Below are 15138 nucleotides of genomic sequence, written 5' to 3' on the forward strand. Positions count from 1 at the left end.
GCAGCGTCGTAGCGCGGCCGCCGGGCTTTTGGCGCGGCGACGGCCGTGCCATCACCCTCCTTCTATCGCTGCCGCCTCTGCGTCTTCCCCGCCCGCAGGCGATGCTGCCACTGCTGCAGCCGGGGGGAGGGAGCGCTCCTCCCTGCGTCAGGAGGTGCGGCTCCCCGAGCCCAGCGCTGCCCTCCCCTTTCCTCTCTCCCCCCCCCCCCCCCGCCGCCGCCGCTTTTATGTCTGTCTTTAAACGCCGTCGCAGCGAGGGTTGGACACATGTCCCTGCTGCCGCCTGCCCGTCTCTGAGCCCTGTACCCTCACGGCCCCCCTCGCCGCTCCGCGCCCCGGGGGGTACCCAGGCCCCCTCTTCTTTCCTTCGTTCCCACAGCTGGCGCCCGGCGACCCCCGCGGGCGGAGGTAAGCGAGGAGAGGCTGGTGGCCGCCGCGACCCGCGCTTCCCCAGCACGGTTGTGCTGCGGGAACAGCACCGCCGGCCCTCCGCCTCCCGTGTGTCACCGGGCGGGAAGGGGCAGTATGGGCCGGGCGCGTGGGGTCCCTTTCTGTCCGGTGTCCGCTGCTTTCCTGAGGGGTGGCTTTCCCAGCTCCCCCACGGGAGGCTGCCTTCGCCCCGGCAAGGAGAGAGCGGCCCGTGTTAGACAATAGCGAGTGCCCCGTGGTAGCTGCCCATGTGTTTTAACTCGGCGGTAGGTTAAAAGGATGTACGGGGCTGTTTTTATAATAATTAGAATTACTGAGGGGAGGTAGGGAACTTGCATCCTGTTGGTACCGCGAGTGACAAAAGATTCATTCATCTCCCGCGTGTTGGGTGAGGCACCTTGGATGTACGGGAAACTCGTGTTTCGGGGTAGCGCCGCTTTCATGCTCCTCCTAGCGCGGAGGGCTCGGGGCTTGCTGGGAGCAGGGCTCGGCAGGGCGCTCCTCCAGATGAGGGAGCGGGAGTACCGCCAGTCATCCCGGGAGGGGTCCGCGGGCTCCGTGTGCCAGGGAGGAGGGAGCCGCAGCTGGGCGAGGGCTGCGGTAACCGTGTCCGAGGGTTGGGCGGAGGAGCAGAAGGTGGGCGAGGGAGACCTGCGGCCGCTCGGCGCTACCTTGTTGCTCCGGGGACTGGGAGCCGCCCGGCGGGGACTGCCGGTGTCTCCCCTCTCGCCGCCGTCACTTCCCTTCCCGTCCCCTCCTTTCCCTCCGCCACTGCATCACTCAGCAGCCCCCTTGGGCTGTTAGTTGGTGCACCCTGGTGTCAGCCATGTTTGGGTGGGTATGGTAATGAGGACCTGCTCTGAACCTTTGTGCGTCTTGGATTTTCCTGGTCAGGATTTAAATGTTTGCAGAGCTCTGTGTACTACAGCTTATCCGCAGGGTTGATTGTCACCTACAGTTTTCTCCCAGTGATTCTTATCCTCTTTCAGTTTTCTTACTAATTGTTCTTATTTGCCATGCCCATATTGGCAGGTATTGCACAGATTTTGCTAGTATTAAAGTGAACTAGAATTTCTTTGGAAGGCTCTGCTTTTGTTGTGAAGTAAATGAGATGATTGAAATACGTCTATATAGTCACACTGATCTGCCACATGAGAGGTTGCCACTGGAATACTTTTGTTTAAGTGAATTGCACTTCGTTTTATTTGTAAAAGATGTAGTCAAGACTTCGTCCTCATCAGCCATTTTATTTTCTGTATGGTATTGCTACATAAAAAGCTCATTGCTGTAGTATTGATTTCTAAGAGAAGCCTAATAATTTTTAAGTAGCATGTCACCATCAGTGTGTCAGTGTGACATGCTATAGGACAGGGATCCAAATCTCGTTTTCCCCCTCCAAGGAAAAGTATAAATGAATCGGATGTCACATACATGTGCACTGGTTGTATCATGCAGACAGCTTACTCCATTTGATTAAAAAATCATGGCAACATACTTTTTTCCCTTCTGTTTAGTAGCATGTTTCCTGTTATCATCAGCTCATTAAAAAGCAAACTTTAAAAAATACCTAGGAAAGATTGCCTAATTTTGTCTTAATCTACAAGATCTCGTGGTTTACACATAGACCATGTTAAGATAACAGTAGCATTACAGCCTGTGTTCAGTGCATATCAGACACTTCCTTTGAGCTCAGCTCTGCACTTCAAGCACAAAAAAATTCATTGATGTTGATCTGTGCATGAAAATCCAAACCATTTCATAGCTGTTCAGATGTACCACCAGCAGTGAAACTGAGTAAGTGAAATTGCTAAGACATCTTGAAATGAGTTTTGCAGCATAAGCCGATTCCTTTTGACCTTTAGTATCTTGTCATTCTTACAGTTTTCTTTTTTCTTACAGGCAAGCAAGCAAAAAAGTAATGGTGCAGATGAGAACCATATAGATTGAACAACTCTCTTTGCCGTATATTGCAAAAGCCTGTACACACATGACTTTTAAAATGCCAAAGTTCTCAGAAAAGAAAAAAGCCCTACAGGTTATTCAGAAACAGAGTCTACTAATAACAGCTATGCCTTTTGGCATAAATTGCATTGTTAAGATATATTGGAGTAGCTGCTGCTCGTGTGGTGTGGAATTACATCACTTGAGAAGTATTAGTGGTAGGAATCTTTTGTGGAAGGCAGATTTTTTTTTGTTGTTTTTTTCTTTCTGAAATTCTCATGTATGCAACCCGAAGCATTCACATCAAGGACACATTCACCTGTGTTCCCTGCTACTTTCCATTGCGCTGTTTCACTCATATCAAGGAATAATGCTCAAAAGAGAAAGTATCTGTTGATTTTTGAAAGAACATTTTTGCTCATGTAGTTTATAGATTGTCATGGCAATGGATTGTAGAAAATGGAAATGCCAGTAGCAGCTTTTCCATGTGACTTTAAAGATCTCTGAATTCTTGTTAACAGAATAACTTTGACAGGTGGCAGCTTAAAACTTAAGCAACTCCATTCTTTATTGAGATTTGATTCAAAATAACCTTGCTGTTACACAGGAAATGTTCTTGAATAATTTAGGAAAAAGGTTATCATTGGTAAATAATAAGTGAGCACTATTCTACTGAAGATCTGATGCACAAAACCTGACATGCCCATACAAAGTAGTGTGAAAGAGTAGTGGTAACTGCCAGAACAGTTGCTTTAGGTAATGGCAGTAACTGGGCTGAGCTTCCCAGAAGCCTTCACTGAAATAGATATCTTCATTTTTATCCTTCACTCTTAAGACTAAGGGTTCTGTATTTTTTTGTATAGGAGAAATGCAAGAAAAGTTGCATAATACAGTGTAGAACAATGCCTTGAGTCATGGTGCCAGTAGCCTATTTCCCACTTCAGGAAAATATTTTTCTGCTGCTGGCAAGTGATACTATTTTTCATATTTCAAGTGCAGAAATGGTGCTGCAGTGCTAATGAGTCAGCATGCTCTTCTTAAGCCGAAATGGAGAAGGGATGGGAAAATGTAATAGGACATTTACAGTGTTGGATTTTCTACAGCGGAATTGGTATTAATAATTTTCTTTTTAAAGATGTAGGATTTACTGTAACATAACTTGGAGGCATGATTTATATAATGAAATAATCAGCTTTGAGGGGGATTTGTCTATGAACAGTTCAGCTTCTTTGCTTATGTATAAAAACCAGACAGCAAAGTAATCACATAAATTCTTTGCAAGGACAAGTTGATTTACTTAGTGATCCAAAACACACAGGTCAGAGAATTGAAGTCTCAGGGCAACTATATATCTGGTAATGTCTAATGTTCAGTACTTGATTTGCAGCTTAAATAACTTCACTATTTAATTAAATATTTAATATGGTTTTATATTCTCTTATTTCTTAGAAGTGTGATAAGATTTTAAAATACATTTGTGGTGCTGTTGTATTTTGTGGTGAACTTACTTAGAAAATTGAGATTTTGTTTCAAGTTGCCAGCAGTTTGAACTTGACCAATCAAGTATTGTCAGTATTGCTGAGATTACTTTATCAGCTTCAGCTGAAGGTGTGGTACCTACTGAATTTATTCTTTCAATAAAGTACATGTAAGAAAAGACCAGAGAATAAGTCATACCTTTTCTCCAGGTGAGAAACTACAGTAAGGCCAGTAAAGTCTTTAAAGATTACATGTAATGAAAAGAAAAAATTAAGACTGATGATCTCTAGGTTGTAACGTTCCGTTGGGCCAGTGATATGGAAGAAGTCACACAAGTTGCTAAAATCAAATCTACCATCAATGAACAAGTCTGAGAAAGAAATTTTAACTATTTTTGACAAATAATTCTGTTTGTCTTACAACAGTAGGAAGTATTTTCCTGTAACTAAAATTTAAGGAGACTAATCTGGGAGAGAAACTGTCAGCATTTGAGACTGTGCAGGGCCTAGATGTAAGATAAAACCAGGAAAAACATTTTGTAGGAACTGAGAACAAATTTCCCAGGCATATGAAACAGGTGCAGTGTCACTGAAGTCTGTACAACTACTACCTCTGCTTGAAGGAGGTGTGAATTTAGTCTTGTCTCTCTTGTTTTGCTATAGTCTAAATGATGTAAATGTATAGTGACACCAGAATTAAAACCATTCATTTTTTCTAATGCTTTCAAGTCTCTTGTAGCTGTTACTGTTTTACAGTGTAGTGTAGTATGCGTAACATGCATTAGCATGTCTCTGATAACATCACTGAAGAATGCAGATAAATGTGAGTTGCATTGCATAGAATATAATTATCTTGCATTATGATTGAGTTAAGTACCTATTGAATAGATATCTGTTACTGACAGGCTCTATTAAACTAGCCAGGGCAAAATGCCAGATCATGTAGTCCATGCGGAAGGGCAGCATAATGGCTGCTTCAGTAGGCAGGTAAAAGTGGGCTTGACTAGGCAAAAAAGCTATGGTACATATTCTTGTTTCCGCCAAAGAACACACTGGTGCATTGCAGCAGAAATTCAGTCTGTGCTATGAGTACTCTTACGAAGTGTAACTCTTGCTGAAATAGTCTTCTTACACAGGTTTCCCCCAATGGTAGCCATTCTTCACAATCACAGTACTCCCACGAAACCTAGTTTTCTCCTGCAGTCTTCTTTCTTTCTCATTTAGATATGATGGCCATTAGCATCCTGCCTGCACCAGTTGCCTGATTCCTTTATGCAGACTCTCAGTAGTCCTTTTGGTGTTCCTTTTTCTGTATTGGTTGTTTCCATTATGCTTTCTCTATGCCTACGTCATGGACTTGTATTTGAGATGCATTTCATAGGCTTCCTTCAAGGTGCAAAAGCTCATCTTCTTCACTGCTGCATATAATTCTCATCCAGTGATTTCATAGGGACTGAAACCTTTGTCATGAATATCAGTCAGGATCTTTTAACAAACATGTCATGGTGAGAATCCTGACTTTTAGTTCTGTGTCCTGTGCTGACTCATACTAGTTTCTTCACTGGAAGTCTTGGAGATTTTGTGAACTGGAGTGCAAGATGTAAGCTTGTGGGACCGGACTGGTACACTGCGCTATCACAGTCTACCCTCAAAGCGGAGATCATAGTACTGTGAACTGACTGTAGTTTCATACTGCATTTTGTTATCCCCACAGCAGCGTGCTGCTATGTTAACTGCTCCATCAGAGAAGAGCGCAGAGGTCTGAAGAACAGGATGTTAATCTTTTTCTCCCTTTAATGGCAGACATTGAATTTAAAAAGGTATCAATTCTCTGTTTGTTTTTTTTTTTAAATGATGTTACACTAGCCTTCTAGAAAGTTATTTTCTGCCTGGATATTTTTCCCCCTTCTTTCATTTCTTTCCCTTCCAGTTCATGCTGAAGATTTAAATAATTTTTGATCAAAGATGTGAGGATTACTTGTAATGCATTACAATTTGAAGCTGCCGAATTGTTGCATTTTGATCAGATGTAAAAATGAGATAATGAAAGAAATAAAATACAGTCTTAGAAAAGAATGGAGGGTTTATAATGAAAGTTTTAAAAAGGAACACAATGTAAAAATAATTGTGGTTTAATTTATGTCAGAAAATCATTGCTGAAAGTTCTTTAATAGTTATATCAGTTGTTGCAACAGTATTGTGGGATGTTTTAAACATGAAATTGCTTTACAAATGGCTTTTTATAGAGACTTGTGCTGTGATTGCAAGAACATGGGGTGGTTGTACTCATTATACTTACAAATTTGTAAGCGAGTTTTTTGTTTTTTTTTTTTGCACCTATTTTTTCATACATGTGAAAATCTCCAGCCTCGTAACTTTTAATTGTTTACTGGTGCTACACAGTTGGGAGAACGAGAAGTAGAATGTTCATCTAGTAAGTGTCTGTATATTGGCATACAGATGTGTCTAGTAGAAATGCACTGAAGAGGATCCCGACATAAGATTCATTACCAGTGTAATGGTGAAGAGGAGCAGGCAGTGTTGAACAGCACTAGTACAACTCTCTTACTAGACATTACATATAAGAAAGACTGTGAGAAAATGGCATGCAGTAAATTTTTTCAATGTGTCTTTTGGTGCTCTGCCTGTTGAAGTCCCTTTGAGTCTTATTGCAAATGTTTGCAGTTCGGTCAGTGAGGGCTTTACAGGTCTTATCTCCCTGTGCCAGCATTTCTGAATGTGGGAGTGATGCTGACGTAAAAGTTCTAGAGCAAGCCCAGATCTCCCAGGGAGCTAATTTGGGACTGAATTCCCTGTCACAAGGGATTATTACTTAATTTGCTAATAATGTGCTAGTCTAATGAGGTTATGTTGCTTGTGCATGCTAATGCAGTCTTGATTCTTCTTTTGTAGAAGAAAATAACAAAATTCCCACTGAGTTCTAAGAAAGCTTGGGTCTGCAGTTTGCTCGATGTGTCAAAAAAAAGGCTAACTGATTTATATTTCAGTATGAGAAATAGAGATTTAAACATATCCAGGACAGTGCTAGTAAGACATAAAAATGTAGCTGAATTGTTTGGTTGTTTCCAGAAGTGTGTTCATGCTAACTTAGATTATTGATTACTGTTAGCTCAGCGACAGAATAATTTTCTAAATGTTCTTCTAAATGAACCATGTACCCATGTACTGTTCTGCGGTTTCCATTCTGTTAAATTCCATCAAACAATACAGACACTTGTCAGGTCAGTTTAAGATTTATTTATTTATTTTTTTTTTTTAAGAGGATTTTATATAAGAAAAGGGATTCCATCAACAATTCTTTGTTCATTTCATTTGTGGAAAATTCCAGAGAAATGTTATATTCTTAAGTAAATGTGATTATAAGAAGTTCCTTTCAGTGTTTTCACCTGACATGACATCATTTGAAGTTATGAAAAAGATGAGTGAAGCTGCCTGGAAACCAGATTAAATCAATTGATCAAATTCCACTATCTGATCTAAGATAGGAAAAAAAAGCAAACCCACCCAAAACCAAAACAATACCCCAGCCTCTAAAGAGCTTTAATAAGGCTAAGTTATATTTGGACATGTTATTTTTAATCCAAGGGGGTGTAATAGAATATTACTATTTTAAAATACATGACAAAATTTAGTATTTGGAGTTTAAAATGATCTCAGGAATGACTGAGTCTGATAGTGACTTCATTAGTTCATCAGTAAATATGGTGGTTTGTTATGTAGATTTTTAATGGTATTTAGGAGGAATATCTCATAGTGCTGTACTGCTGCACAAGGCTGTGTAGAAGGTAGCTAGTAGTGGAACTACCTGAAAGGGCTGTGTAACAGAATTTGGCTTGTTACTGTCTAATTGCTATTCAGTGCTAATGAAGAACTTCAGTTCTGTACTGGACCAGATCGAAATGATGTGGGGACCTAAACCAGCATTTTATGGGTTGAAGGGCTGAAGTTCAATACTGTGTTATTAAACAAACAAAAAAAAAAAAGAACTTGTTCAGCTAAACTCGTATTTAGCTGAACTATGCTGGTGAATAACTTTACAACTTTACAAGGTATGTCCCTATACTGGTGAGATTACACCTTGAATACTGTGTTCAGTTGTGGGCCCTTCACTACAAGAAAGACACTGAGGTGCTGGAGCATGTCCAAAGAAGAGCAACAAAGCTGGTGAAGGGTCTAGAGCACAGGTCTTACGAGGAGTGGATGAGAGAACTGGGGTTGTTTAGTCCAGAGAAGTCTCAGGGGGGACCTTACCACTGTCTACAACTACCTGAAAGGAGGTTGTAGCAAGGTGGGGTATGGGCTCTTCTCCCCAGCAACAAGTGATAGGACAAGAGGTAACACTTTTCAAGGGATTGTTTTAGATTGCATATTAGGAAAAATTTCTTCACTGAAAGGGTTTTCAAACTGCCCAGGGAAGTGGTCAAGTCACCATCCCTGGAAGTATTTAAAAGGCATGTAGACATGGCACTGAGGGAAGTGGTTTAATAGTGGACTTGGCAGTGTTAGTTTAGCAGTTGGACTTGATGATCTTAAGGGTCTTTTCCAACCTAAATGATTCTATGACTATTCAGTCTTCACTTGGGAGCATCCCTGCCTAGATGTTACTCAGGCGGAGTAGTTTCGCATCTGCCTTCAGCGAGGGTTTGATTTGGATCAAAGCAAGAGGCTTCTGTGGTGTCTTAGAATGTATTCTGGGAGTGCTTATCATGGAATGGCAGAGTCTTTGCACAAACTAGCTGGGCCCATGCTTTGAGCATTTGTACCTGAGGTGTCTGGTGAGGTAGGACTCATTTGGTTTGGTACTGACTCCTTTAGTATGGAGAACAAGTTGTTAAATCCGTCAGTCAGAGACCACCTGGATTTGTGATGTATCATCTTGAAGGGCTGTCCTGCATCCTTGATGCAGTTTGTACAGTGACACATAGTTAGAAAACCGGTGCTGGAAGAGCCAAGCACCAATGTGCTGAGCATGGCTCCCACATTTTCTCAAGCCCTGCAAGTATTGCAATCTATGCAGTAATAGTGCTATGGGTAACATCCTGCCTAATGGAAGATTAATGAAAGGGATGTTAATACTATTCTGTGCTAGGAATAAAAGTATCAAGCCCAGTCTATTCTGAAGTGTACTAATGCAATGTTTAATGCATGACAGGACAGAATGATGCAATTTCTGTTGGAATTGACTCATCTGTTAGAGCTCCAGATGCTGCCCTGCAAGCTACTGTGTCTAAGATAATTAATCCAGATAAGACCTTTTAAACATTTTATTAAATACTGGTAGGTGCCTTGTGCCTTTTCTACTGAAAATATATTTTGCCTATTACAGTTAGAGCAGGATTTCAGACCTGCAGACAAATACTTGTGTAGTTTCACTTACACAGCCGTTACATTATTACAGAGAGAAAACTGTTTCATTTTAACATACTCCCTGAACTTATTAGTAATTACTGGAACTGAGAAGCTGCTCTAATTTACATCAGGGGAACAAAAGGAAAAGACAAGTTTCAAATGTGACTGAAAGTAGTAGCTGAAGCACCAGATGCTGCGGCTCATAGTCCCAAAGCTCTATTAGAACTGCTTAAATGCTTCAACTTAGTGTATTATTAGTGTTTGCATTCTGGTTCTACCTGCATATTTCAGTCACAGCTAAGAGCTACTGAACCATACATGAACTATAAGAGGGTGTAGTCCTTTGAAGAGTTTACAACCCAAAAGACAAAACAGAGGCCTAAATAAACACTGATTTAGCCTAGATATACAGGATATGGTTTTAGGATTTCTTCATTATCTCAACAACTCTTTTTCTCCATTATACTGTTCTGTGTATAGCTCATACGCTTAATTTTTTTTGAAGAACTGGTATCAGTCAAAACAAAGCCTGGTACTAGTTCCTCAGGTGTCAGAAGGAAGGTTTATAGGACCATGAACCTTTCCAGTGACAGTGGTGAGCATGAAGCAGAGCAGAAACTGGTAGGCTCTACTGTGCATAAAACATTTGGGCTGACTGCCAGAACTGGAGTTGCTGAGAAGAGGCAGTAACAGGAGGGAGTGAGACGTGAGAAGGCAGTGACGGGAGCCTAGGGAATGAAGGAAAAGAGGTTACAGTGGAGTTCAGTAGGCAACTGGACTGATGTTCAACTTCCAAATCCTTAGAAACTGTTGAAAAATTTAATGGTTGTGTCAGCCATGAGGCTAGTGATAGTACTTGCAGTGACAGAGGTTTTACTTCTGTGTTGTGCAGTCTCACCTTCATAAGGTGTGGGTTGGGTTCCAGTGACTTCAAGTCTTTCTTCTGGTCTGTGGTTGAAGCAGCTGTAAGGTGCTTGATCTCTCAGTTATTTTACTAACAGTCCAGTAATACTTTGCAGTTCTCAGCTATGTGTGAGTTCATCAGAACATGATACAGCCTTAGTGCTAAGGACCATCAACGATTTAGATGAGGGAATTGAGTGTACTATCAGCAAGTTTGCTGATGACGCTAAGCTGGGAGGAGTGGCTGACATGCCAGAAGGCTGTGCTGCCATCCAGTGAGACCTGGACAGGCTGGAGAGTTGGGCAGGGAATAACGGGATGAAATATAACAAGGGGAAGTGTAGAGTCCTGCATCTGGGCAGGAACAACCCCAGGTTCCAGTATAGGTTGGGGAACGACCCGCTAGAGAGCAGTGTAGGGGAGAGGGACCTGGGGGTCCTAGTGGACGACAGGATGACCATGAGCCAACGCTGTGCCCTTGTGGCCAAGAAGGCCAATGGCATCCTGGGGTGTATTAGAAGGGCGGTGGTTAGCAGGTCGAGAGAGGTCCTCCTTCCCCTCTACTCTGCCCTGGTGAGACCCCATCTGGAATATTGTGTCCAGTTCTGGGCCCCTCAGTTCAAGAAGGACAGGGAGCTGCTGGAGAGAGTCCAGCGCAGGGCAACCAAGATGATTAAGGGAGTGGAGCATCTCCCTTATGAGGAAAGACTGAGGGAGCTGGGTCTCTATAGTTTGGAAAAGAGGAGACTGAGGGGTGACCTTATAAGTGTCTATAAATATATAAAGGGGGAATGTCACGAGGATGGAGCCAGGCTCTACTCAGTGGCAAACAATGATAGGACAAGGGGTAATGGGTGCAAACTGGAGCACAAGAGGTTCCACTTAAACTTGAGAAGGAACTTCTTCTCAGTGAGGGTGACGGAACACTGGAACAGGCTGCCCAGGGAGGTTGTGGTGTCTCCTTCCCTGGAGACATTCAAAGCCCGCCTGGACACATTCCTGTGTAACATTATCTAAGTGTTCCTGCTCTGGCAGGGGGATTGGACTAGATGATCTTTTGAGGTCCCTTCCAATCTCTAGCATACTGTGATACTGTGATACTGTGACCAGATGTTGCAGCAAAAGCTGAAAGGTCTCCTGTATCCTGGAGTAATTTCCGATGTTCATCAGTTAGCAGTTCTTGATTAGACTCCTTGTGTGTTCCCTCTTCAGGGTTTTCATGAAGCTTAACACGTAATCTAAATCCCTTTTAAGACTCATAACTGTGCAGATGGCTTTGCACATACTAGTTTTATGCCATGTGATTAGTGAGGAATTTCTTGAAAAACATTCCTCCCCAAAATCTTAGGGTTACCTTCAGTGTGGCAGTTGCAAGCAAGTTTGTGTGTCTTTTTAAATTATTCATTGTGTTAAAGACAATACGTATTCAAATGCAGGCTTTTTTGTGTCTGTACATACACAATTGAAACAGCAGGCTTTTAAAACTGGTTTGGTTACAGCTTTTGAGATGTTTCAGATATGTTTAATTGTTTCCTATTTCTAAGAAACTAACTAAAGCATCAAACTTCAGACATGATGAACATCTCTCCTTTGAAAATGTGTTGGTGATTAGATTTTCCTTGAAGAATACAGGAAAACAAGTCACCCTTTGAAGCACTAGATGCATCCTATATATAAAAATTTTGATTGCTGCATGACTTTCTGAAGTGGTCTGAAAAACTTAATCTGTTTTGTTTAAAATACATTTTTAATAAATTGAAGTACAGCTGTTAAATCAGGAAGTAATGAAATTGGGCTACTGATTTTTCTATAAAATGCATACACAGTTACGCCTGATAAAAACAATCTTGTTATGTTGTCAAAATATGAAAAATTAGCTTATCAGTATTGAAGATACAAAAAAACAAAACCAAAACTCTCAGAAAGTGAATGAAATGTATTCTACATAAATATTTAAGTACAATGAACTTAATTTCTACAATTTGGAAACAAGTTAACATCCCTTTCTTTTTTACCTCTTTCAGATATTTGGGATAAGCACCAAAGTGTATGATTTGTAAATAAGTTTCTTCTCATTAATCTTTCTTTATTTTTTATTTTTTTTTTCACAGGTACTTTCAGTAGAACAGACTTTCAGGAAGCGAAGTCCTTAACTCTTGATTCCCTGGTATCAAGGACTCATCAGGCACCATCTTCAGCCTATTGCTTCAGTATTCTTGGCCAAGCAGAGGGAGAGCTTTCTTCAGCCCTTGTCCATCTGTCTCAACTGAACCTGACTTCCTTGCTGATTTTCTCTTTATTACAAATGCCTAAGAACAGCAAGGTAGTGAAAAGGGAACTAGATGATGAGGTCATTGAGTCAGTTAAGGACCTTCTCTCTAATGAAGACTCTTCAGATGATCCCTTTAAGAAGAGTGAACTTATGGTTGATGATCAGGAAGAAAAAGATGTTGACGTTGAAGAAGGTTCAGATGTAGAAGATGAAAGACCTGCTTGGAACAGCAAACTCCAGTATATTCTGGCACAAGTTGGATTTTCCGTGGGATTAGGGAATGTGTGGCGATTCCCGTATCTGTGTCAGAAGAATGGTGGAGGTAAGTCTTGTGATAGCTGGCCATATCTAAATGATAAAGCTAACCTATCTGGTTTCAAGATTAGCAGAGGTTTCAACAACAAAACCTGCTACATCATGTCAAGTTTTTCCTTTAATTTCTACCAGAACCTATGAAGAGACACCCATATTCTCTTTGCGTAGTGAGATACATCTGTTAAAGTAAGTAGCAGATTAAGATTCAATTTACACATTTTAGGGAAGAAAGCTCTTGGTATGACTTTAGTGGTCAAACTAGTGTCTAAGCAAAACGCGTATTTACAGAGAGGTTGCATTATTTAGGACCTGGCTATTGTTCTGCTGAAGTGTTCTTCGTAGTACTTGGACAATAAATCAGGGCATTATATCTGCATCCACTTCAAAGACTAAAGCAGTATTCAGTCTTCAGTATTGAGCAGTACTAAGCTTCACACCTTTACTTTTTAATTGCTTTTAATTGTTTTTAGCTCCTAGGCCACTTGATCATGATTTATTTCCTGCGGGAGCGACAAAATACTGTAGGAGTGAAAAGGTTTTATTTACTGAAAATGAAGAATTTAAATCATTACCTTAAGAGAATGCAGGTGTTTTGTGTTGTTATATAGCTAACTATTTTCCTAAACAGCAAGTTACCTTTCACTTAGAACATTAACATCAAGCTGTTTGTTTGTTAGCTGTCCACCTGTGGTCTTGAATGTAGTATGAAGTATGAGGCTGGAGACCTCCCTTCCTCTGAATACAGGATTAGTGGTTTATCCTATGCTGTACTGTACACTGCTATATTACATTAATGCACATCCTGTTGTAGCAATTTACTTGTCTGAATTCAAACCAAACTTGTCACTCTCTATGGTACAAAAAGTGAATCTGTACCACAGAATAGAAAACACAGAACAAGATTTTACTCATGCTGGATTTTAAAAGTTGAATGACAAAACTGATGTGATTGAGGAATATAGAAATAAGCCTAGAATGTGATCAGAGTATAATTCTTTTATTTTCTCTCAGAGAGTTCAAGCTGTAAAAATGAAGGTTATACTTTGAAATATTCCATCTCCAGGATATACTTTGAAATATTCCATCTCCAGGATAAAATTATTATAGAATTTTTTTATATCTAGTTATTGTAAGATTTTTTTTTTAATTCTCATTTAACTTCCTTTTTTTTCAACTTTATTCTGGAGAGAAAGCAATTACATGGTTGATTTAATGATTCCTGTGGAATCTGAAATTTTCTTCGTCTGTAACTGTAGTATTAACTGAGAAAACTTGTTATATGTAGTTTCTCAAAACCCATAGCTTTTCAGTTGATGGCAATGTCATATATTCTACTAGACACAGTATAGAATTAATCAAGTATTACTGCTATTTGAAGAAAATAATACATATGCTAATAATTTTAAACCAAACTGGTTCATAGTTAAAGGTGTAGCTATTAAAATGTTATAATTTCATCCTAAGTATGGATGTCAGGATGTAATCTCAAGGATAATGCACTAAAGCAGTTTGTTCTGTGTAGTGGTGTCCCTTTTGAAAGTTTGTGTTTGATGTAGTTAGTTCCTAAATTTGCAAGACCACTGGATTGTCTTTCAAACCAACATTAAAGATCCATTGGTATATTCCTTAGGCTGTTGGATTCATACCATCAGGAGCTTTTTAAAGTTACTCTGCCAGCAAGTGTTAATTTAATTCAGATAAAATTTAAATGCATTTAGTTAATAATTTCACATTTTGGGAAAAACGGTGGGCTTTGGTCCTCCGGGGAGGCGCCCCGCGACGTCTCGCGGCCCCGCGACCAACAGCTTACCCCAACCTTACCGACGAACCTAAATTCTAGAATAATGAGCAAAAGAGAAACCGGTAAAATCCCATAAAATTCTGTGCACGGGAGTCCGGACGAAGACGCAGGACGCGTAAGCATATTGCGAAAATTCGCAGAGCGGAATTGTCAGCGGCGAAATTGTTCGCGGCTTTGCCGTTCGGGCGGGATTGGGTTTCCTGGAATATAACGAATGAGAGGTTCGATATATTGAACCAAGTGAGTGTGGACCCTTAAGTACTGCGTTTTCCATCTCCCGCGAGGGACTGGGCCAGGAACAAGGGGAAGCAAGTGAGTGAGTGCTCGTGGATATTCCAGAGGATGGGGGCGAAGGGCAGCAAGCCTTCGACTCCCATGGGAAGGGTACCCCCTGTACCTAAGAATACCCCTTTGGCATATATCTTAGACAATTGGGAACACTTTCCTGGAACTCAACAGAAAAATAAGCAAAAAATGATAAACTATTGTACCAAGATGTGGGGAGGGAAGAAAATTTCAAAAACTGTCTTTTGGCCAATCTATGGGTCGGCAGAAGATTGGGTAAGACAGCAATTAAATCTTTGGGTTAATAACAAAAAACCCTTTAACCCAGAGGAAAGTCAATATGT

The 15138-nt window shown here is 40.9% G+C and overlaps 1 protein-coding gene across 1 annotated transcript; it reads left to right on the forward strand.

Annotated features, from left to right (window-relative positions):
• The first annotated feature begins 210 nt into the window (after positions 1–210).
• LOC134165513 (uncharacterized) lies at positions 211–13400 on the forward strand. The gene is made up of 2 exons (XM_062622362.1): positions 211–408; positions 12233–13400. The coding sequence occupies exons 1-2, from the start codon at positions 228–230 to the stop codon at positions 12847–12849; spliced, it is 798 nt and encodes a 265-aa protein (XP_062478346.1). The 5' UTR covers positions 211–227; the 3' UTR covers positions 12850–13400.
• The last annotated feature ends 1738 nt before the right edge of the window (positions 13401–15138 follow it).

The sequence above is a fragment of the Pezoporus occidentalis genome, unplaced genomic scaffold (assembly GCF_034315485.1).
Source record: "Pezoporus occidentalis ecotype Australia unplaced genomic scaffold, CSIRO_AGI_Poc_V1 ctg240, whole genome shotgun sequence".
In the NCBI taxonomy this organism is placed as follows: Eukaryota; Metazoa; Chordata; class Aves; order Psittaciformes; family Psittacidae; genus Pezoporus; species Pezoporus occidentalis.

Excerpts from the sequence above, each read along its gene's own strand:
- LOC134165513 (XM_062622362.1), top strand. The coding sequence starts at position 228 with ATGTCTGTCTTTAAACGCCGTCGCAGCGAGGGTTGGACACATGTCCCT. Across the intron at positions 409-12,232 it reads GGCGACCCCCGCGGGCGGAG|GTACTTTCAGTAGAACAGAC; the intron begins GTAAGCGAGGAG and ends TTTTTTTCACAG.